Here is a 24,326-nt window from a genome sequence, read left to right on the forward strand (position 1 = left end):
ACGTTGATTACAGACGAACAGATGTACTGTACAGACGTATGTACGTACAGAGACTTGGTGCATTTATAGTTAGATAATAACCAAAGAATTTTGAATTCAGGACGTTTTACTTGTAACAGAGTATTTCTACATTACATATGTATTGATACTTCTTACACTAAAGTAAAACAATGTGAATACCACTTCCACCACTGCGGAAAAGACACATAGAGTCCTTTTGTCACTGTCCACCTCTGCTTACTCCCCATCTTTTCTTCCATGTCCTATCTCTCTCTCCCCTCTTTCTTTTCTTCCATGTTCCATGTCCTATCTCTCTCTCCCCTCTTTCTTTTCTTCCATGTTCCATGTCCTATCTCTCTCTCCCCTCTTTCTTTTCTTCCATGTCCTATCTCTCTCTCCCCTCTTTCTTTTCTTCCATGTCCTATCTCTCTCTCCCCTCTTTCTTTTCCTCCATGTCCTATCTCTCTCTCCCATCTTTCTTAGCCAACTTCTCAAGCCAACTTCTCTCACCGTCCGTCTCTCCCCACCCACCCACCCACGCTACCACCCCAACACCCTGACCTAATTCCCCTCTCAGTTACAGAATGACATGCTGATTTCCCTTTTCCATGCCATGAGGAACGTGACAGATAAGATGTGTGTGTGTGTGTGTGTGTGTGTGTGTGTGTGCTGGGCTGGCGCCTGGCGGACAGCGTGAACAGCTGCTTAAAGCAAACGGACACGGAAAAGGCAACTAAATGAGCACACTACACTACACTACTGGTGATCATAATCACCAGTACCAGTCATCATAATCTGCAACATCGGCCTTGAAAAAAATCCAATGCAGGTATAGGTACTGTTGGCACGATATCAAAATATTATATTGGTTTCTGACGATATTTATGTTCGGAGTGTGAAACTTAAAAAAAAAGCCCCTTGTGATGATTGAAGGCAGCATATTCAACCAATGTTTTATCGTCAAAGCGTCAATGGGAATGGGAACGTGCGTGCGTGCGTACGCCAGTGGCCACCATTATGTCCTTAAAAATGCAATAAAAGTCATGTATCACATTTTCACAATCGTACTGTAAAAAATTTACTGCATTTTATTGATTTTATCTCATAGCATAGTTTACATTTCACTGTGCTGTTTTACACTACAATATATAAACTATTACTATGTATTACACTATAAAATATACATTCTAAAACAGTTTAAAACTGCAGTTTAAAACATACAAAATAAGAATAACAAAGTGACAGAATAAAGGTTAATAGCTTAGTTATGTAAGTGCTAGAGTGTGAAAATAATCAGTTTATATACCTAATTTAATTTAATGCATGGTAAAAAAAACCCACCTACATGGCTACATCCTCATAACGCGCCCCATCCATGACGGTCTTATTTTCAACGTGCAGCACAGAAGAATGAATCAGGCTTTAATCACTAAAACACCGCCAGACAGCCTCCTGTTGTGTTTAGCTGCCAACAAAGTGCCATAGAAACTGTTAAAAACGGCTAAAATATACATTCTCCACATTTTTTGAATAGAGTTCAAATGCATGAGCATAAAAAAAAAATGCACTTGTTATTTTCTTGTCAAAGATAGTAGTTTGTTTTAGCGACACCCCTTGCAGCTTCCGTTACAGCATTTTAATACGGAAGGAACGCTGATAAAGGAATGCTGCAGGATTCTCCTAAAGCGCCCGAGGATGTTTTGTACACGCATCATCTGAAACTGTATTTTTTACAATACATAAATATATGCTTTTCCAATATATTTCCGATGCCTTTGTCTCTATATGGCTTTGAATGAAAATAATGTTTTTTTGTGTTTAGAGAAAACTACATTCACGTGGAATCGTTATTGTGAAAAATATATCAGTGAAAGATTATATAAAAATATAACTTTTCTTTCATTGAAAAAGTTACACATTTGGCACTACTATCCTGGAATCCTAATTTTGGGCATGAAAAGGTTTTAACATTTTCTAATATTTTTCAAAAATCGGCAAGCTCACAACACATTACAGTGTATGGTAAGCGTGTAAGGGTACTTACACCCACGTTTACTATATGTCATATGTCGCTGCATATATACAGTATATATGATCTCTGTATTTTTTGTCGAGTCATAGTATATGCTTGCTGATGTAATAAGGCAGAGAGAGTAAGCCAGTAGGTATCTTGTAACAAGAACTCGTATCGCTTCAACTGAGGACAAATGGAAATGTCTCCTCAGCTGAGAATTCCACTACTTTAAAAACAGGCAAATGTTTAGTGCTTCTCGTGTAACCATGTGCTTTTTCATGCATGTACCCTGCATTAGTGGTGTGGCCATGTGTGGTATGTTGCAGTAGGTCCATTGCAGAAGTCCACAATGATTTATTCCACATTGCAGCCAGTAGTAGTACTGCAGCTACTGAACTAGTTTGTTTCCGCCAACAGGAATTAATAAGGACACATTAATAATGCTCAAAGTGACATTATTGATGATCAAACAGTGATGATTAAACAATCACAAACGAAGATGTCGTTGATAGGTTGCCGCTTATCTCATCTCTCTCCTCTCCCCTCCATCTCTTTCACGTTACAAATCGCCCCTCCTCCCCCTCGGCTCTCCCTCCTCTCCTCCTCCTCCAGGCGTGCTCTCTCGTTCTCCCTCATCCACTCGCCTCCCAGGTAGGCCAGCGTGTCCTCTGCCCGCCCCCGGTGCCTGGGCCTTGGGTCCAGGAGCAGCTGGAACAGGGAGCAGGCCAGAGGGGTGAAGCAGGCAAATTGTGGGGCCACGGGAGGCGCCTGGGAGTCCTTCTTGCTCAGCTCCTCTCCGTTCAAATTGTCCTTGTTGTTCTCCACGCTCCCCTCGCCCCACACGTCCAAGGCGTCGGCGGGGCCCGTGTCGCTGTCGAACCACTCGCGGTACTTCTGGTACGAGCGGTTGCCGGTGGTGGTCTCGGCCCACGGCAGGCCGCCGGTGAGCATGGCGTAGGTGAGGATGCCCAGCGCCCAGCAGTCCGTGCTGGGGTCCACCGACGCCCACACTCTCTTCTTCTCCTCCTCTTCCGCCTTCTCGTCTTTGTTCTGCTCTTCGTCCGTGCCGCTCCAGCTGTCCGCGTTGCCCTTTGCCACCTCTGCCTCGGGGGTGCAGTAAGGGGAGCTGTACCAAACCTCAGGGACCCGTGTTCCCGTGGCTTTGACCTGGAGTTGGGTGAAGGAAGCGCTTCATCAGCTCTTGCCATATTTTCTTCTTGACTTATAGGCTCTTCGGTTTTATTGTAAAAATTACAGTCTCACTAACCCATAAAATGGATAGATCAAGTTTTAAAACAAAATCTGAATATTTTGTATGTGTCAAATTGCAGAACGTTCTCACTATTGAAGAAATACATATACAGTACAGTATATTCTGGGATAGTCATCCCAGATCCCACCCGTAATTTTGGCATTCATGACACCCCCATAATGATCAGCATGGTACCCACTACCCACCATGCCAAAGTCTCCCAGTTTGACCCAGCGGCAGGCTGCGTCGCAGAGGAAGATGTTCTCCGGTTTGAGGTCTCTGTGGACAAAGCCCAGGGAATGGAGGTGGGAGAGAGCTCCACAGAGCTGGGACACCACCCTCTGACAGCAGCCCTCCTCTATACCCACCTAGGGAACAGAAACAGAAGGAAATGTAATTTAAAAGCCAACAGAACATGTACATATATAGGCTATTAACTTTGAGAAAGATTGGTGACAGTCTTTTAGCTTATTTTACAAACCGAACCAAGTGGACCTGTCAAACCTCCATTTGGTTCCCTTTGTGCACTCTCAGAGTTATGGAGGCTCTCTGGGGGTCCTTGAAATGAAAAGGTTAAGAGAACCACTGCCCTAGTGTATGTATGTTTTACCTCGGGCTCAATGACCTCAAAGAGGTCTCCGAAGAGGCCGGCTTGCTGAGCAAAGACGTAGTGTGAAGGGGTGTAGTACACGATGCCCAGGGCTCTGGTCAGAGACGGGTGGGTACAGAAGGACAGGGACAAGTTGTACTCCATCAGGAAGGAGACGAGAGACGTAGAGTGACGGGGGAAGAACTTCAGGGCCATGGGAGTGCCTGGAGAAGCAAGAAGCCTTTTATTTGTCACTTACTTAGTGATGAAACAAAAAGTTATAAGATAGGGAAGTCGTGGAGAAAGGAGAGGTGAAAGAGATAAGAAGCATTGCCTCTATATCCCCCAGTTATAGGAGTAGCTAATGTGGCCTGGGAAAAGGAAAGTCCTGGATCCTCTGCTGTGACTGTTAACCTCTGCGACCTGATGCCGGATAACGCAGATGAAGATGCATGGAGGAATGTAAAATTAACAAGAACCATGTTGTGGACAACATTGTTTCTTCCTCACCTCTCTTCCTGTGCACAGCCAGCATGACCTTGCCATATGACCCTGCCCCTAGCAGTTTGATGACCTGGAAGTGGTCCGCGGTGTCCAGTGATGACAGAGCTTGGGACGACAGTTGACACAACTCATCCAGGAGCTTGTTGGCGGCCTGTCAGCGGGACAATGAAAGATCAGAATCAGGGTCATCGTGTAAAGTAGTGGTTGAAAAAACAGTGGGTGAAATTATTTTTTGTGCGAGCTCCATTGATTCTATAAAAGAGAAAGAAGAGAGAGAAGGGGGGGGGGGGGGAGAAGGGGGGGTGCAAGTGAAGGGATAAAAAGAAGGAATAAAACAAAGACTTCATATTTACACATTCCAGCCAAAAAGTTATGTATTGTACATGAGATTTCGAATGCATGAGTATAGCCAATCTGTTCCTAAACATTTAGTGCAAGAAGAGTATCAGTGCGTGTACATTCATGAAGATCTGTGCTATTTTCTTTGAAGAGTTTTAGTGTAGAAACTAGAAAGTGTTGAGTATAGTTATAGTTCTTTGACAGTGTGATACTGTCAAAGTAACTACAGTATAATAGGATTTAAGTGATCTGGAATGTAAACGTCTGGATTCCATGATTGCGAGTGTGTGTACTGTACATGGCCCAACGAAAGTCAATTTGGAGGATCGGCGTGTCATGTAACCATTTGAATTCCTGTGGCGTTGTAATGAGAGGGACACACACGGGACAACAAGCGACCAGAAGGAATGCCAGACAGCTGTTTGGAACAGGTCACAGAGACATTGTCATGACGACCATTGTCATGGCAATGTTGACAACAACAACAAGTGAACCACGTTTATAAATGTATCTATTAATAATAGCTACACACACACACACACACACACACGCACACGAACACACACACACACACACACACACACACACACACCATGTGGGAGTATCACTATCCGATGGATCTACAGTACACAGATACTGATCACTTCTCTATAGCTCTGGTTACACACTTTCAATGTTTCATTTGAGTGATTTATTTATGGATGGATCTGATGGATGGATGATGAGCCTTGCATAATTCCTCCACCATCGGTGTGTGTGTGTGTAAATGAAATTCAGCATACAGCGCTCTGGAGAAAGGTCCTGCATAAATGCAGTCCATTTACCATTTTATTTATTTTGGAATATTAGATCATATACGACATAGTACCAGTGTTGTTTTCGTCGACTAAAACTAAGACGAAAAATGTTCGTCGACTACGTTTTTCCACTGACGAAAACTAAATGGAAACTAAATGAAAACTAAGCTATGATGACTAAAACTAAGACTAAATATATTGACGATTTCGTCAACACATAAAACTAGACTAACACCAAAACATTCCAGGTGACTAAAATGTGACTAAAACTAAATGAAAACTATTCAAGAGACTATGACTAAAACTAAAATCAAAATTTGCTGCCAACAACAACAACACTGCGACATACCTGACCCTTTCTTCACAAAACGGTCACAGAGCATGACACACTATAGGAGGTGGTCAGTCAGAGTGCAGTCAGTGGCATCCATGCAAACGGAATTAGCGTGCCAGCAGTAAACACCTACGCTAGTAAAGGCACATGTCAATTCTGTAAACCAGCCAAGGTGACATATTTGACTTCCAATGATGCAGCAGCCATTCATTTAAGGTCATACACAGTGTTCTGTACGGTTTGGGGAAGTAGGGTTTACATCTAACCTTTTGAGCTTCCTTTAATGAGACGTGAAAAATGTTGACGAGGTCAAGGCGGTCTCGAAAGGGAATTTGGGTTTGGTGCTCAAAATTATATAGTACATACTAAATTAGAAAGTGTTGACAAACTGTTTGTTGTTTAATTTGATTCCTACAATTGATTCCTACATTTGAACAAAATGCACCTACAGTATCTTATCTTTTCAGCTATGAGGTAAGCCCCTCCAAATGATAGTTATATTTTCAATATGTACAGATTATTATTTTTGACATGCAGTATATTAACTTTAGACTGATGCTAGGGTCTTGGTTTACCTGTGATCCTAGTTTACTGAGGCACTACTCTGCATTTGATGTAAGTGTTTACCTTGCTTATTGTAAGTTGCCATTTGTATTAGCATGAACGTTGTGGCGTGAGTGACATACTCTAACAGGTCAAATGTGTACGCTGAACAGCAAAATCCCGTGTTAATGACAAGTCCATTTTTACATTTTTCAGAGCTAACCACCTAAACCCTAGTCTATACTTAGTTGACCGGAGTCTCGCAGAGTCCCTCATGTTGTCCATCTACACTCATGTTGTCATGTTGTCCATCTACACTAAATAAACACTGTGTCTTCGCTGAAAATAGCTGATGTATGTACAAGCTCCTCACATCTCACAACGTGATGCTAAGATCTGCTATTTCTTGCATGCAACACCCGAGCGCAAGAGTGCTAAATGACATGTCTTATTTTAGTTCTACTAGATCTCTTCTCCACTAGTCCCTCCCTAACATTTTAGTCTAGTTTCTTTTTTGTTGACGGAATTGTCAATATATAATTTAGTCACTGTAGCTTAGTTTTTATTTTGTTTTTATTTTGTTTTCTTCAGTGAAAATAGGTAGTCGGCGAACAATTTTCATCACAGTTTTAGTCTGCGAAGTCAAAGTACAGTACAAATTTTGAAGTATTTCTACTTTACTTGAGTATTACCAATTCCCAAAACTTTTACTTCTAATCCACTACATCTCAGCGGCAAATATTGTACTTTTACTCCACTACATTTATTTGAAAACTTTAGTTACTACTTTACTTTGTAGATTTGGATTATTATGACAAAACATCCAGTAACCACTTCAGCCCTAAAGTATACATTTCGGGCCATTTGAAAATAGCCGATCTGCAAGCTCACGATGCGACACATTGTGAGCTTGCAGATCAACTATTTTCAAAAGATGTTTATACATTTCTACAGAATGAGTACTTTTACATTTAGTACTTTAAGTACATTTTGATGCCAATACTATTGTACTTTTACTCAAGTAGCCTACATTTTGAATTCCAGACTTCTACATAACGGAGTAGTTCTACATTGCAGTGTTGATGCTTTTACTTAAGTAAAAACATTGAGGACATTTTCCACCACTGCTGTGTGGGGACGAATGCCAGCCGTCCCCACACACCATCCTGCTGAGTAGGACTTAAGGACTTAACACCTCGGTTATGTAAGAGAGGAGTGATCATTTAACTCTGATAGAGTAAAAGTTCTAGGTGTATGCATATATGCGCGCATGTGTGTGTGTGCGTGCGTGTGTGTGTGCATGTGTGCGTGCGTGCGGTATGTGCTATGTGCGTATGTGGTTTACACCTGCATGTATGTATTTTACACCTGTGGGTGTATGCGTGCGTGCATGTGTGTAGTCGACTAAAGCAGTGCTATATTTGAATGTGCAGCCTTTCGATTTTGTGAAACCCTGTTGACAAAATGTTGGCTACAAATTCTGTTTTTGCGCCATATATTAAGTTGACAGTAGCTTATCCTCGGTCATAAAAGTTAAAGGCAGGTAAACATCGCCAAGGAATTTGTCCCACAGGTCCCTACTGTACAAGCAAACCTTGGAAGTTGAAGATGTTATGTTTATACTTTAGATTTAGACTAAAGGTAATATAATGTGTGTCCAAAACATTGGTTTCTATAGTGGAATTAAGTAACTGCCATGTTTAGGCTACTTGTACACTACAAAACCCTGACTTCCTCTGACCTGATTGTTAATTTAACTCTGAGAGTGTCATTTTATTTGCATTCATATTTTTGCTTTGTGCATTTTTAGTATTAATTTGTCCTGCACTGTGATAAAAAAATTATACGAAACATTTTCTACTAGAAGAAGACAATGTGACAGGAGTTGTCAAAGTTATGCGCTTTGGTATTGCACGTTTTAAGATGCTATGTCTGCTTGACTGCTTACAGTATGTCTCTAATTACTGAAATTAGTACTTCTTTTACTTATCTCATGTCATCTTTTTTACATTATCATGTTAAAATAAAAATATATATTTGTTTCAATATTTCTATCTTCACAGTTTTATGTGAAATGATGAACAAAATATAATCTATTCTATAGGGTTCCGTTCATTCAGTTTTTTGGAAAACAGAAGAAATATGACATATGTTATCTGAATCTGTCGTTTCGCTAAAATCATAAAAAAACAACTGCTTTCCTACACTGCTTACAGAGCCATGCAAAGAAGTCACATTCTTTAGTTACTGCGTACAGAACAGATTCACAAGCATTTTATTCCTAAGAAAAGAGCAAACACATTGTAGATACTAGATCCTTGTATTCAAAATGTTCTAGTTTTTCCAGCACTTCTCATCCGTGCAATCAAATATGACATGTAGTGCTTTTCCAAACAAAGTTACAAAGTGCTTTGGAGATCATGTTAAAAACAGAAAAAAACATTGTGTGAGCAACCCACCAATGAAGTCAGATCATGTGACATTGCACTTAATTTACTTGCATATTACAGTAAATTACATGCATATATACAGTAAAATCACCAGTGTTTATTAATTATCCAGTATACAGTATACAGTACAGTTGGCTGAATCTTGAGTTAAAATTAACACAGAGGACGTCACACTGTGCGGTCTGAAAAGTTTTGTTTGTTTGTTTGTCTGAAATTTGGTTCTATTTGTATTTCTCGTGTGAGGATTTTACTGTGCAAGTAAATTAAAGTAAGCACACACACAAAGCATTTGACTCATTGAGTTGACACAGGTCAAATACCAATAGATAAATATCTGTATAGTTAGTACTAGACAGACTATATTGCACTCACCGTCATTGTGAAGCCGTGGGGCGATCCCCTCTGTTGTCTGAGATGTGTGTTAATCACCAAGTTATGTCCTTCCGTTCACGCAGCAGGTGCTCTAGTCAGTGGCCATGAACACTTGCACACATCTGCTGCAATGACAGAATTACTCCCAGCTCCCGCCACGCCACGGCGATCATAAAGGTTATCTATAGCAGCTGTGTGTGTCTGTGTGTGTGTGTGTGTGTGTGTGTGTGTGTGTTTGCGTACAGTTGGCTGTATGTCGGAGCCGGAGGTGGACTTTATTGCGTGGAGCAGCTGATCATGTCCTTTCTCTGGATACAGTAGATACAGTTGTAGCGAGGATTGTTTTTCGGGGTCCTGCTCACCTCACCCTGCTGCTGCTGCAGTGAAGAAGACGCGCTTCAAACTGTCAGAGCCACCTTTTATTCTCATCGTAAATCTCTGCTCACCTCCTGTCTGTCTGTCCGTCTGTCTGCCTGTGTCTCTCTCTCTCTCCCCCCTCTCTCTCTCCCCCTCCCCTGGGATTGTCTGGCGGATTCAGCCGGCTGTAATGCAATGGAGCCAGCTCCTCCCAGTGGAGAGAGAGATAGAGAGAGAGAGTGTGTGTGTGTGTGTGTGCTCGCGTGTGCGTGTGCTTGTGAGTGCGTGCTTGTCGGCGCGTGATGGGATCGGACAATATTTAGCAAGAATGTGTCACTCAGCAAATTAACACACGTATTTCTCTCTCTCTCTCCCTGCACGCAAGCGCACACACACACTCACTCGCACACACGTGCACGCACACACGCACGCGCACACTCTCGCTTGCACACACACACACACACACACACACACACACCACACAACCGAATGTGTCTCCTTCCCCTCTTTCACGCGACAACAGCTTGTGATGAGGTCAAAGGTCATGACCCCAGGACATACAGTACATCTTGACTTGAAGGTCGAAGCTGTCCTTCACAGTTCACACCTCCCTCCATTAAGACCTCATGTAACCCTGCTCTCTCTCTCTCTCACCCCTCTGTCCATCCTCTCTCGCCCCACCTGCTCCTGTCTTGTGGCTCTTTTCAACAACTAAGTGAACGGTGCCGAGCCATGAAACGCTTTCCATACGCTGCAGCAGAAGTTCTCAAGCCTTTACGTATGTATGGCAACAAGGACCCCCACATTGACACATGTTAGCGCGAGGACCCACATTTAAAAAGATATGCCAGGGAACCCCATAAGCTACAGTTTACAACTATGACTCTCATTTTATACCATGTTCATCTCTGGGACCCCAATCTAGCATCAGTGTTCATTTTATACTGATGAGAGCGTTGGTTCCAAGTGTACGCTCTTGGAGTTACATGACACTTCAGGGTCCATTTGCTTCCTAGAAATCAATCATTTGGCTGGAGTGGAGACCACATGACAACCCCCCCCCCCCCCGGACCACACTTTAAGAACCACTGCATTACGGCTCGGTTTCACATAATGTTCTCAGAACTTAATTTTGGCCCTGCTCAGGAGGTCGCTTTTTTTAAGCCTTGCCGAGCCATGTAGCCCATGGGGCTGAAACCTATCTCCTGTTTCGGTAGTGCGTAGACTGCGTGAGGCTGTTTGATGTACACCCGATGCATGATGCTAGTATGTCGCAGAGACTCACCCCCAATCCAACCCCTCATGCTGAGTACCAGGAGGGAGGCATTGGGTCCAATTTTTATAGTCTTTGGTATGACCCGCGGCCAGGAAATTGAACCCTGACTCAATTTAGACACTCTAACCACAAGGCTGCTGAGCTGGAGCCTTCTTCAGGGCTGGTTCTGGGAGAAAAATAAAATAAATTAACGTCACAGACCTTCACGGGTGCTGCAGAAAGTTTCAGGTTATGGTACAGGGTTACCCATTTTAGTAAAAAAGATATTGTCCTCTTTCTCTGCTACTCTCATTCACTCCCTTCTCTCTCCTCCTTTCCTCTCTTTCCCTTTCTGTTTTGTCTGCCACCCTCAATTTCTCTGCACCAATCTCCGTAAAGCCCCTTTTTGAAGGGCTATGCCCTGCCTACAGTATATTCAGCTATAGTGTAGATTGTTGTACTAATACAAACATTAAATGCCATTGACAATGAATGGAGAATTTGCATCATATAACGAGCAAATCGGCTATTTTGTCCTAACACAAAGATTCCAAAAAACAAAATCCAATCGACAATATCATCATACATCTTCATGATGATGATAGCGCCCCTCACTTTATATACAGAGATTCCACTATATTGCCATAAAGAAGATTCAGAATTGTTCTGCTTTTTTACATCCAGTAGAACCAAACGAAGCCGTCATAATGCCACCCCTGTGTGTTTGCGTTTGCATATAGCATTCCACAATCGGAGGCGTGACGTCAGCAGCGTCTACTCTAGTGTGACGTCCACATTGGGCAGTGCAATTGTTTCCTGAACAATTAAGTATTGAGCTGCTTTTGCTAGCCATGCACATTAAACAGTCCATCCCTGTCTGTCCCTTTTACACCGACGTCGATGAATCTCTGTCACTGACTCACTGCCCCCAGCCCATGTCCGTACAGTACCTTTTATACAGAACAGATGGAATAACAGTGGAATTTACAGTGCAGTGCCCTAAAACGTTACCTAATTTTCTAAATTGTTACTACAGGGAAAACATGCACATGTACAATTGTACCTCTACACAAGATGTAACAATAAAGTACAACCTTGAACAATGAACCTTGAAACAGCAGTGGTGGAAAAAGTAGTTCCCCCCCCCCCCCCCCCCCCCGCCTGGCTCTCTGCCTCGGCTCTGCTTGGCCTCTCTGGGACTGTCTGTCGCACTCTTTCTAATTTACCTCTCCCGCCCTCTCGCTTTCATTTGACAAACTGGACAGCTGTAAATGTGAAACATCTTAATAGTGGAGGTGGAATGCGGTGGTAGCTTTGCTGCTTATGTCACAGAGAAGCCGCAAGCAGGACTGAACCGTGTGTGTTTAACACCTCCCATCCGCTTCACAAGCTCTTTCACGTTAATGGCCCGTTTCTTTTTTGTTTACTCATACTTTATAAATGCAGAATGTTTACTTTATAACCGTTTCTACATTGTGCTATACATTGTGGTATACTTACAGTACGTCGCATGCACGCAAGCACGTCGCACGCACGCACGCACGTCGCACGCACGCACGCACGCACGCACGCACGCACGCACGCAGATCCGCTGCCTCAGATCTCAGGAACAGATCCGTGTCTCAGCTGCTGTTGGAACCACAGCTCATGCAACTGTTCCATCAGCTTCTTCCTTCCCTGGAGGCAGGTTGCAATGCACCGCCAGGGACCTGTCTGTCTGTGTGTCTGTCTGCCATCTCCTATTAGCTCACTAATCTGTTTATCTTGCTTGTCCATGTGTCGTGCGTTACATAATGGCTGGTTCTTCACACAGAGCACTGTTGATGGTGTTTGGTGATGTTGTAACAACAACAGTGTCAAACGGTGTAGTTGTAACGCTTGGTGTGGACATGGTGTTTCAGTTTGCTCTGAGTCTGACAGTAAAATGATGAATTTATTTTACTACATATTTTCACTGTTCAAGTTTCCTTTGAGTTTTGAGATATTTCAGTCTGTCTTCTTTAGATGGGGTCATCACACGTTCCCCAGGTTCTAAAGCCTGCAAGCTAAAATGATAACCTACCATGTTCACTTAGATCATCATCATGCTTCTAATGATCTAATTCTAATCGATGGTTCTTTTTGTGTTGATATAGTTTTGTATATGGGTATGCCTCCATAGTTTGCTACTTGCTGGGTGACTGGGAGCGGCTAGCTTTGGGAGAGCTCTTGTCTTGTCCGTCTGCATGGATGCATTTTGCCATATTTTTTTGTATGCGTTGTTTATTTGTGCTAACTTACCCCCTCGAAAATGAGATTATTCATCTCAAAGGGTTTATCCTTTTAATAAAGGTACTTTAAAGCTTCATTTGAGTGCTCACTTTCCCTGGCAGTGCGCAGTGACACAACCACAATTCTGCTAAACCTCATTGCTGGGAAGCTCGATAACGATTGGTCAGCCCTTACTCACGTCAAAACAGGATGTGATTCTGAATGGCTTCTAAAGCGGAATATTCTTTATGCAGCTGCGCTGAAAAACAACCTGTGCAAGTCAGGGATTTAGCCTTTCACACTGCTTAATCACCCCCTCTGAATGAAAGAACACTGCTAAATACATTATAAAAGCACAGGACCGTATGACGTATGGGACCATCATTAATGTTGAGTGTTTGGTGAATTATTTTATTTCACCAAGACACCAAAGGGGATCAAAACCCTGACCCTTGCATTGGCCGACTCATATACAGTACACGGACATCTCTGTATCGGTCAGACCTTGTCAGTTTTATGCCCATATATGGAGATCTATTAGCCTGGGTAAACCCCCCCCCCCTTGCCAGATTTGCAGAATGAAATGTTGTCCAGCAGGGGGAGTGGGTTTACCCAGGCTAGAGATCTATAGCTGTCAGTCCATATATGGGAAATTGGGCATTACCCCTTTTGTGCCCATATGGAGCTGACTGATTTGTTTAGGGTTATTGTCATTTATGCCATGACATTTGTACCTTTAAACTTTTGAATGTACTGTAGGCCTTTTACAGGAGGATCTGAGTTACTGTATGCAATTATGGGAAAGATAATGTTCATCGCTGGGTAATTAGAGATGGTTGTGAGACATGTTAGGTAGGAGAAAAGGAAATGGTATAAAACATGCAAACATGGAAATATGTTTTTGTTTTCATAGACCACTTCAACACAGCTGATTTCTCTATTCATCATTTTTTATTAAACCTTTTTTCTCTTCCTTTTACAGTTGCCACGTTAACATTCAATATAGTCCCACACTGTAGGTTTCACTTCTGTATAAGATCGGGTAGGGTATGACGATAATCGATGCTTAGCGTCATTTTAAATAATAAATAAATATTCAGTTATTGATTTTATTATCCATACAAAAGGAGATGCCAGCATCTCTGTCTAAACACACTACAGGTTCTACACTGTAAGAAAAAAACATGTATATATAAATACACACAAAATCAAGTAACATAAATGCAGTATTTAGACCAGTTGGTTCTCAACCCCGGTCCCCAGCCCTACATGGTAGCTCTTCTGATAAATTGATAAATGGGGGTTTAAAAGTGTTTCAACTGGTCAGCCAAATGAGATATCGCCATATCGGCATAGTGATATTACACTGTTAATTATACTGTTCTCAAGGTAACTGTGTAATTACACAGATAAATTGGTGTGTCCAAAAATGTACAGTAGTTACTGCACTTTGGCTTTGTAGAGCAGTGTACCATTTACTCAATGATATTCACCTGGTGTCCCAGGCCTATAGGTTATTAGTCTCTGATTATTGGGGACTAATTTAGACCTTGTCTGAAACTTTGTCATTTCAAGGACCCCCACATTGAAGAAGTATTAGGCCGTGGATCCCCATCTGAAGAGATTTTGTGCCAGGGGCCCCCCATAAGAGAAGAGTTTGAGATATACAGTACCACCGGTCTAAAATAAGGCATGGAAACTAGTAGCCTAATGCAGCGCATTAGGTCCACAGAACCAGAGCTGAGGACGTATTTAGGCTACATCATAGACTAAAGATAAATAATAATCATCACAACAACAGTAAGTAGTAGAAAAAACACTGTAAACAGTTTGACTTTATCCAAGTCACATTACTCGAATGTAAACAGTCATACTTGAAAAGGCCCTTTTTAAGACTGCTGGGTGTGTAAACAAGCTCACAAAAGAGCAAAGGCAACAGAATATTAAAGCCTCATTCATACTTAGTTGTGTGCCGGTGTCACACACTGAACATAATAAGAACTAACAAGCTTGCAATGTTAGGTGACACGTGGCGAGCTTGTAGATCTGCTATTTTAGTGTGCGAAACTGGCGTGCAACTTAAGCATGAATCAGGCATTATTACAGGCACAGACCTTCGGCAAAGTGCACTTGAACGGAGTTCCCCTTTTTGGAAAGACTGCCAGGTCAAAACCACATGTCACATAAAAAAAGTCCCCAAAATGAAATTAAATAAGAAATAAATAGGAAAAAATACAAAACAACAATAATAATAATAATAACAACAACAATAATAATAATAGCCTAACAAAACTAAGACATAAATAAATTAAATTATAAGTTATCAGCGCTTGCATAGACGAGATATTTGTCACCCTCTCAAAGGGGGGAGGGGTGGACAGAACCTAACGGCATCTACACTGGGACTTGAGGTGCCGCAAGACTCGGACCGACCAGTCACTGAAGCTCTGTAGCCGCTCGGAGATCTCCAAGGCATAGCGGACCACGTCGAAGCGTGTAAACACCTCGGGGAGGGAGGGGGTGGGAGGAAGCTCTGGAATGTTTGTGTCGATCTGAAAACATATAGTGACAGAAGATTTGGAGGTTAGTTGGAGTAGGTACAATTATTTATAGGTTCTACTTTATTGTCAACAATAGCGTTCACGAGGTAAAAGGCAGGTGATATTCACTCTGCTAAACCTCACACAACAACTAGTCTCAAGAAGAGATAAAAGAAGAGCGAAGAGTTAAACGTTAAAACTCATTGTTAAAAACCTCAATGTGATCAGTGTTAAAAAATCAATAACTGTATGAATAAAATGTATTAAAATCTAAAACTAGAATACACAAGAACAATGCAATGTAGGCTATACAGTATTATATATTGATAAACTTTGTATCTCCATATTGATACATCCATATGTGTTATATTTTAGAAAATGATTTAAACAAAAGCTTGCGACTAAATAATAATAATTGGCTACGTGTTAAAATGGGAAATAAACCAAACTGTGGGTCTTCCAGGGCTATTATACCGTATACTACTACTGTTACAAACCAAGTCCTTACCTGCTGCAGAAAAGCACTGGTGAGGTTGGAGAGGAGCTGCAGTCGCTTACTAGCGACCCCTGCCTTCTGGGACGGGTGTGGCAGGCTAACGTTTACTCTGGCCTGCTCCAGCCAGTCGGTGTGAAGTCTGAAGGCTTGAAGGTCCAAATATAGCTGTGAGAGAGACTCGTTGAGCTGTGTGTGTGTGTGAGAGAGAGACAGGGAGACACAGAGAGAGAGAGACAGACGCAACGTTAGAAAAGGGGAAAGTGCCAGACAGTGCAGACAGTGCACATACTGTATCTGTTTGTAGAGAGTATTAAAGATAGAGGTGCTACTTTGCTGACTGACATGTCAACTGGTAAATATTGACTTCGGTTCACAACAGCGCCGTGCACATGCGTGCACACACGCACACATAATGCACAACACGTGCTAATTAGTGATATCAGCTGCTGTATAGTGTTTAGCTGTAATGAAAGCCTATAGTGCATATGGCACAATGTGTGTGGACACACACTGTCGTCATAGTTACCTTCATTGAGTTGAAATGGGAAACTGTGTATTCCATCTTAGGAAGATGTTCCAGGTTGTCGTCCACAAAACCTATGGTGTCCATTTCACTGTCTGTCTGGAGAGAGAGAGAGAGAGAGAGAGAGGAAGGTTCAAGTCGGATTCCGTTTGACTGCTATAGCAGCACACATTTGTTTTGTATGGGGAAAGACTGGAGTAAAAATCCCATTTTCTTTTCCTACATTTAGAGAAATGTATATATTTCAAAAGTTTTATTTTTTAAATATATATTTGTTAAGAATTGTATACATTTTAAAACAAAGAAACACATCTAAGACATCCCATAAATAAAAACAATTAAGAAGTAGTGAAAATTGCTGATCTACAAGCTCACAAAGCGACGTGTTGTGCGCTTGTTGATCTGCTATTTTCACTAGTTTGGGTCCCGGGCAAATGTCTATAATCTCTCTTTTGGGTCTCGACCTGAAATATTTGGGAACCACTGTTTTATTATAATATATTGAAAAGAATTTTTGGGCAGGTTATAGGCGAGAATTTAAATAGCAGGTTGTACAGGCTTGTAGATCTTGGTGAGCTTTTGGCAACAAGGGTTTGAATAACATATAATACGGGTTGGAAGTGCTGCTCAAAATAATTCAATCAGTCACACTGGCATATCTGCCTCATGCATCTGTTCCAAAGTGGGAAAGCCCAACATGTTCATTATTAGTAACTTAATCCTCGGCTGTATATGAGTGGTGTTAGCCGAGACTTAGACACCGAAAGGTCATTATTATGAGTTCCATTCCATATGGCGGTGTGAGATTCTGTCTGTGTTATAATAATTATACGTATATGAAGGATGTCTTTACTTTAATTCCCCAACAATTCAGAGTATCTGAACTGTGTAGTATTTAAGGAAAGGTGTAGTATTGTTCACAAAAGATGTATTTAATCTTTGAACTATATATGCGCACGCACGCACACACACACACACACACTCACGAACGCTAGGGCATTCACTTCTAGTCATTTTTACTAGTTGACTAGTTGCCTAGTTTACTAGTCGACTAGTCGACTAGTTGTTTAACTACCTATTATGTGTAAAAAAAATAAACTAAAAACGGAAATAAATATTTGTACATTTAAAAACTATGTACATTGGTGACTATAACTATAATCTACCTGAAAAAATAAAACTAGTACCAACAAGGTCGACTAGTGGATTTACTAGTCGACTAGTAAACTAGTCGACTAGTTTAGTTGCTTAATGCCCTAATGCACGCACGCACGCACTCTCATTTCTTCATCTCCTACTTTACAATACAATACAATTATCATTATTCTATAGGCTACTGTACGGTACTGTATGTGGGTCTTGCAGCGTCCCATAGACTCAACTAACAGATGTAAAAACCAAGCGGTTAAGTTAGCTGTGAGCCTTACCAGACCATGGAGGTTCTTGCAGAGCACCTTCATGTTGGTCATCTGGTGGATCATTGGTGTAAACCTGGCACAGTGGCACAGGGGGGCGGGCCGGCACGCTGACTGGACAAAGAGCTCAGCCAATAGCAGCAGCTGGAGAAGCATGGGGACAGATTCTGGGAATGCTGTAAAAGGAAAGCAAAACAAACGCATTAATGTTAATCCTAAACCATTTCATACATAGCTATAATTTTTTATATCGGTCATGTCCAATCGTTTCTGCAAGTTGCAGCCACTTTCAACTTGCTGTTTTTGGCAAGTCATGTCACGTTTTCAAGGACAGCAGATATCTACAGGCCTAATATATTTTTCCTACGACACATTATATAATAGGGCTTAAGTGGTTAGGAATGTGTTGTAGTCTCAAGTATCAAGTGCAAAACCTGTTTTAAAACTAAAACGTGACTAAAGTGGAACTGCCTACAACCAGGAATTCCCCTGAAGATACTGTATATATACCGATAGTAACATTGCTCCTGCATGGCAGTTTTCACATGAAATTAAGTTCTTTCCGGGCAAGTGACATGGCCGTATAAATTATAGGCTTAAAGTTATTATAGGCCCACACTGTTTTCAGAGCTGAATCAACACGGGTCGATACAAGTCACGCATCTGTAGACTTCTGAACGCTCTCATCCGCAGCTGGTCGTCGTTCATTTCAAGTGCATTTTGTTGATAGGATAATGTCTGTTTTTGGTGTGGACTTTGGAGTGTATTTATCTGACCGACTGCTGACCCTCTATCTTCTTCTAAAGAAATGTTCGTGGGAATTCCATTCCCACGTTTTTTTTTAACTCCTCTGCATATTTACTTGTTTCCTCTCTGTCATTATGTGAGTATAAAGCTGAACTAGTTGATCTCTGGAGGTGAGTAGGATGTTTTTTTTAATGTCTTTTCAGTAGAAAAACAGCCTGTCAACGCCTCATTATGAGGACATGGATTACTCACACACACATACAGTAGGCTACAGACACACATGCACACATGCATACACTCACATTTACAATACGCACACACACAAACATGCACGTATACACGCATGCATGTGCACAGGCACACACACACACACACACACACACACACACACACACACACACACACACACACACACACACACAGGATAGCGGATTTTCTTTTTGGACAGAAGTTTCTAAACATCAACACGTTTGTAATTGTTATGGAAAAACCATTAAAGCTTTTAGAAAGTTATGGTACAACCTTTTACAAGTTTAATTAATCATAATAGTTGCATTTGCCCAACGTTTCAAGCATGACAGGACGCTGTTTTCCACTGAATGTACCAGAATGATGCTGAGCATGTGTCATGCTCATACATATGTATGTTGTCTGTCAAATACTTCAAAGAGTTCACGAACTGTCTGTCGTATATTTCATGTCTCTGAGACTCTGACCTAACTGTCTGGAACCTTATGGAATCTTCTTCATTTCCTTTGGGTCATGTAAATGTTGATATGTTTTCAAGACGCTTGTTGTAGACCTTACCGCTGAGAAACTGATCTTTTTGTTTAATGCTGAATTACGCCAGAGACCTGACAAATGAATTAATTAGTAATTCGAGTATTCATTTATCTTCTTGTAGTTATGTTCCCCAGAGTTCACAAATAACCTTCAATCAATTAAATCACATAATCCTAGCAATGTTGATGGTAATGAATGAGTTTTTAGTAAAAAAAAACCAACTAGAAAACACATATAAAAAGTTTATATTTATACTTTTATAAACGTTTCTGTGAATTTATTGCAGAGCACAAAAATCCCATCCACCCCTCTGTCAGTATTGTAAACTTCAGGCGGGGGGGGGCACTTAAAGGATTCCGGTCGGATGTTAACATCTTTGTGATTTACTGCCGTGATTTATGAGAGCTTAATGCTCCCCCCGACACACACACACACACACACACACACACACACACACACACACACACACATATGCGCGCACGCACACGCGAGCGCACACACAGAGAAAGTTTACGCAGGTTGAGAAATGAACAGCAACAAAGAGCCGAGCTGTCCGTGTTAAGCATTAAGGAATGAGAGGTATGCTGTCGTTTTTTCCTAGTCTAGCTGAGAGGGCCTCCCTATAGTCTGTCTGTCTGCGCGCTGGAGAAAGGAAACGTGTGACTCACAGCCAATCCGGCGTTCACATTAATCGTCCTAATATGACATCACCAGTCAGTCAGACAGACGGCCGGCCCTGTGCCTCAGTCAGTCAGGCTGCTGTTTTGGAGGGAAAATCCTCATTCTTTTTTGATGCTGCCGTATCACTTAATCTTAAGACGTATTTGTTTAGTCTCGACTATCTCAGTGATTAATAGGATAACTACTACTGCAATGTGTCCTCTTGCTTTTATACTGAGGTTGTGTTAGTTTGTTTTTACGCTAATTTGTTTTATCTATTTCTCTGATGTTTTAGATATTTGTTCATGGTGTTTTTTTTTGGCATTTTACGTATGAAAGGTGCTAATTAAATAAAGATCATTATCATTATCTGACAAAGCATACAGTTGCTTTACTCAAAAAGGTTATGGTGAAGAATAGAACAAGACGAGACATGAATTATGATCATTTGTGTAAACGAAAGACCTCTCGAACAGCAAAGGTCCTATAAAAGCATATGGACGTAACCTCATAAACCCTACATACTTTGTTGCCCCCCCATGGGGTGTATACTAGCTAGTAGCTACAGTAGGCTCCCTCCTTTTTCCCTCTACACCAGTGTGTGAGCTTGTAGATCTGCAGTGAATAGGGAGGGTTCGACTTGAAAGAGGCAAAAAGAAAGAGGCCATACTGGGTTGTAGCCCAGCCGCTCTGCTCTGTTATGTTTCAAATGTTACATGGTTCACTGTACTGGTGACCCTCTGGTCCATGTTACCGTTAGTCCTCTGCACTCACACCACCTGCTCCTCTACCCGACTGCCCTCTGTCTCTAACACACACACACACACACACACACACACACAAACACGCGCGCACACACGCACACGTGCACGCCTGTGAGGACACCCATGGAGTTTGCTTGCGAATCACTTTACGTTCAAGACCCCAAATTTGCAGCGTCATGTTTGTGCCTAATGCAATCTTCAGGCTGTAAATTTGAAAATAAATAGGTCAATGATATAATAAATTATTTGTACCACAAACTGCTCAATCGAGCCATAAGCACCTTTTTTCTTAGATCAACACAGCCTTGAATGGTGACTTAACTCGGAGACTGTACAAATGGAACCATTCAAATCCAGTCAATTTATCCACTCTCAACTTAAATCAACAGGTTTTTTCCCCCCAATTCACAGTTGCATGCCTGCGACCCATTTTCACTGAACAATTAAAGCTCATCAGTAAAATTGCTGAAGTGGAGACATCAACACAAAAACAAGGAGGAAAAGAAAAAAGAATTCCCCGGGCCTCTGGACTTTCTACTGTACAGTCATTTATTTGGCAGAGTGAGAGCTGTGACAGCATGAATGTGCACACATGAAAAGTGCTTTAGAAGCAAGATGAGACACTGTGTGTGTGTGTGTGTGTGTGTGTGTGTGTGTACCCCCCCCCTATGATGTCATTTCAGTTGAAGAACAGCTTGTCTTTTCATCACTGCGTTACGTGAATGCATGCAAAGTGAAACAGTCACAGGAAAAGCAACAAGTTTTGGGCACAATTAGTGTGTCAGAACGTGCCTTTACACAGGCGCGTGAGCACTTGCACGCACACACACACACACACACACACACACACACACGCCTTCGCAGGTGCGCGCACACACACTTGCGTGCGTGCACATGCTGTTATTGCTAGGACCAATGCTTTATGATGCCGATTTTAGGGCATCATAGGGCATAGGGCATTTAGGAATGACATCTTTACAATTTCTACCCCTAACCTAACCTTTGAAGCTCTGACTAATTGAACACACACACACACAGACATTAGTGACTGACACGTGGGTGGACCCTCAGCCCCACGGGTCACACAGGTCGGCCTGCGGGTCAGGCTGGTTCAGGTACACTTCAGATGCAATTACCGCAATGTTCGGGTGGGCCAGTCAACCCCGGCCGCGAACCAAAAACTATAGATCCGGTCGGATTTTGGGGCGTTGATTTACGAGCAATTTTCTGGTTTGGATTTGAATTACCTGCGTATCAATTAACAGACACATACATGCCATTAAAAAAATGGTCAACAAATACAATAAACACGCACGCACACACACACACACACACACACACACACACACACACACACACACACACACACACACACATGCGCACATCAACATCCACTGTGACTCTTCATAAGTCCTGTACACATTCACAAACGCATTGCAGCCTACATACATAAATAACCCAGACACGCCCACACACACACGCCCACACACACACGTAACACACCCAAACATTAAAAAAACACACACACACACACACACACACACACACACACACACACACACACACACACACAGCGTTTCCGTCCCAGTTGGTGTGTGATAATGCTGATACGGATGCCGAGCGACAGCGCTGGGTTTCCTGTGACCCTGCAGTGACCTCATATTAAACTGTTCTCTCCCTGCAGTCTTATCGTGAAGTCATTAAGCCCTTACTGTAAAATACAACTATACATCATAAGCAACTTTTCTTGGATAACTCATAAAGTAACTAAGTATACACTTTTTACGTTACTGGAGTAACGCCAATTTTCTGTAGGACAAACGGTACTTATACAGTACTTCTACTCCACTGCGTCTCAGAGGCAAATAGTACTTTTCCCCGACTGCAAGTATTTGAGAACTTTAGTTACTGGTTACTTTGAAGACTTTGAATGTTATTACAAAACATAAACATACCACTTCAACCCTATAATTTCGGCGATTTGGAAACTTGTGAAATTTTCATACCAATACTTTTGTACTTGTCTTCAACTAAAGTAGACTTTGAATTCCAGACTTTTACTTGTAAGAGTAAAGATACTTCCACCACTGCTCATGACATCAAAATAGTGTAACTTTTCCAAGAACTGCAATATGACAGAACTCCTGCTGAAAACGACACTGCTAGTAAACGCTAGTAAACTGTACATCTGACTCTTATCATGATATGAAGCAAACCTCTTACTGTAAAACACAAAACCTGGACTTCTCATCATAAGCAACTTTTATTTTATTTTCAAAATGAATAACTCATGACACCAAATTAACTTTCCAAGAACCGCAATGGAACTCATCCTGCATTTTCTTTCTCGAAAGACGACACTGTGTCTGACTCACTATTTATTCGAAGAATGTTAACTAATGCTGTTTTGACATGGCCTGGATCACTCTCATATTGTCGCTGTCGGGCAGAAAACCTTATCTCCGTATTTCATCTTTTTATGTCTCTTCATAACGTGACCCACTTGCACAATGATTATCCATGTTTTGCGATGAACATTTTGGCAATAATGGTCAAGCTCACAGTCACAATGCACAGCGCTGCATTGTGAGCTTGTAGATCAGCTATTTTTGGTGTGTGTGGGGTGGGGTGGGGGGGGGACAGGAGTGGTCCCTAGTAGATCTCTGAGGGACTTCGGTCAACTAAGTATATAAGCACCACATGTACCCTAAACTGAATCACTTGAACCCCACTGTTTGTTGGTCACCTGAGAATCACCTGTCCTACTGTAGATCTGGTGCATATCTGGCTGCCTCCAGACTTTGATGTATAGTGGCAGCCATAGTGAGACCATCTCCCAGGCCAGCAGATCAAATAAAACAATTGCACATGGAATGTCTGCAGCAGCGTGCCCAAAGTAAAACATGACTAAAATAGAGTACGCATCAATCCAGTCTGATGATGATTTATTGTTGCTTTCATTTAAGCAAACACAAATGATGTGCCTGGTCCTTTAAATTATGCTTTCTTCTGTCTAACTGATTGATTGGCTGGCTGGCTGGAGAAGTGGTCTGCTGATGATGCAAGCATGAGTGATCTGTCTGAGCATGTCATCCTTTCAGACAGACAGCTACACTACTAATACTTTATCAATATCCTGTTCACCAGTGCTGGAACAAGGACTGACATTTGTTACTTACAGTAAGTAAAACTACAACACACCATGTATGGTCTACAAGTTATTTTTTTATAACTTGGGTAAAAGTACCAAAGCAGTGGCATCAAAATATACTTTAACGTGCCAAAATAAGTACTCAGATGTTTCCAAAATAGCAGATCTACAAGCTCACAATGCGCTGCATA

At 41.8% G+C, this 24,326-nt stretch overlaps 1 protein-coding gene across 2 annotated transcripts; it reads right to left on the bottom strand.

Annotated features, from left to right (window-relative positions):
* Positions 1-1,156: 1,156 nt before the first annotated feature.
* On the bottom strand, positions 1,157-12,014 carry LOC308331980 (serine/threonine-protein kinase SBK1). 2 transcript variants are annotated; one of them, XM_080787556.1, is made up of 6 exons: positions 11,901-12,014; positions 9,195-9,571; positions 4,366-4,510; positions 3,877-4,079; positions 3,473-3,634; positions 1,157-3,181 (listed from the first exon to the last, which is right to left on the bottom strand). In XM_080787556.1, the coding sequence occupies exons 2-6, from the start codon at positions 9,198-9,200 to the stop codon at positions 2,540-2,542; spliced, it is 1,158 nt and encodes a 385-aa protein (XP_080643682.1). In that variant the 5' UTR covers positions 9,201-9,571; positions 11,901-12,014; the 3' UTR covers positions 1,157-2,539. The 2 variants fall into 2 exon arrangements, with proteins under 2 accessions (XP_080643682.1, XP_080643681.1); XM_080787555.1 differs by lacking the exon at positions 11,901-12,014 and having other exon boundaries at positions 9,195-9,666.
* Between the last annotated feature and the right edge of the window lie 12,312 nt (positions 12,015-24,326).

The sequence above is a fragment of the Protomyctophum bolini genome (genome assembly GCF_963924005.1).
Source record: "Protomyctophum bolini genome assembly, chromosome: 17".
In the NCBI taxonomy this organism is placed as follows: domain Eukaryota; kingdom Metazoa; phylum Chordata; class Actinopteri; order Myctophiformes; family Myctophidae; genus Protomyctophum; species Protomyctophum bolini.

Coding starts and splice junctions, on each gene's coding strand:
- LOC308331980 (XM_080787556.1), bottom strand. Junction 3,635..3,876: donor TTGAGGTCATTGAGCCCGAG/GTAAAACATACA, acceptor TCTGTTCCCTAG/GTGGGTATAGAGGAGGGCTG. Junction 3,182..3,472: donor AACTGGGAGACTTTGGCATG/GTGGGTAGTGGG, acceptor ACCCAACTCCAG/GTCAAAGCCACGGGAACACG.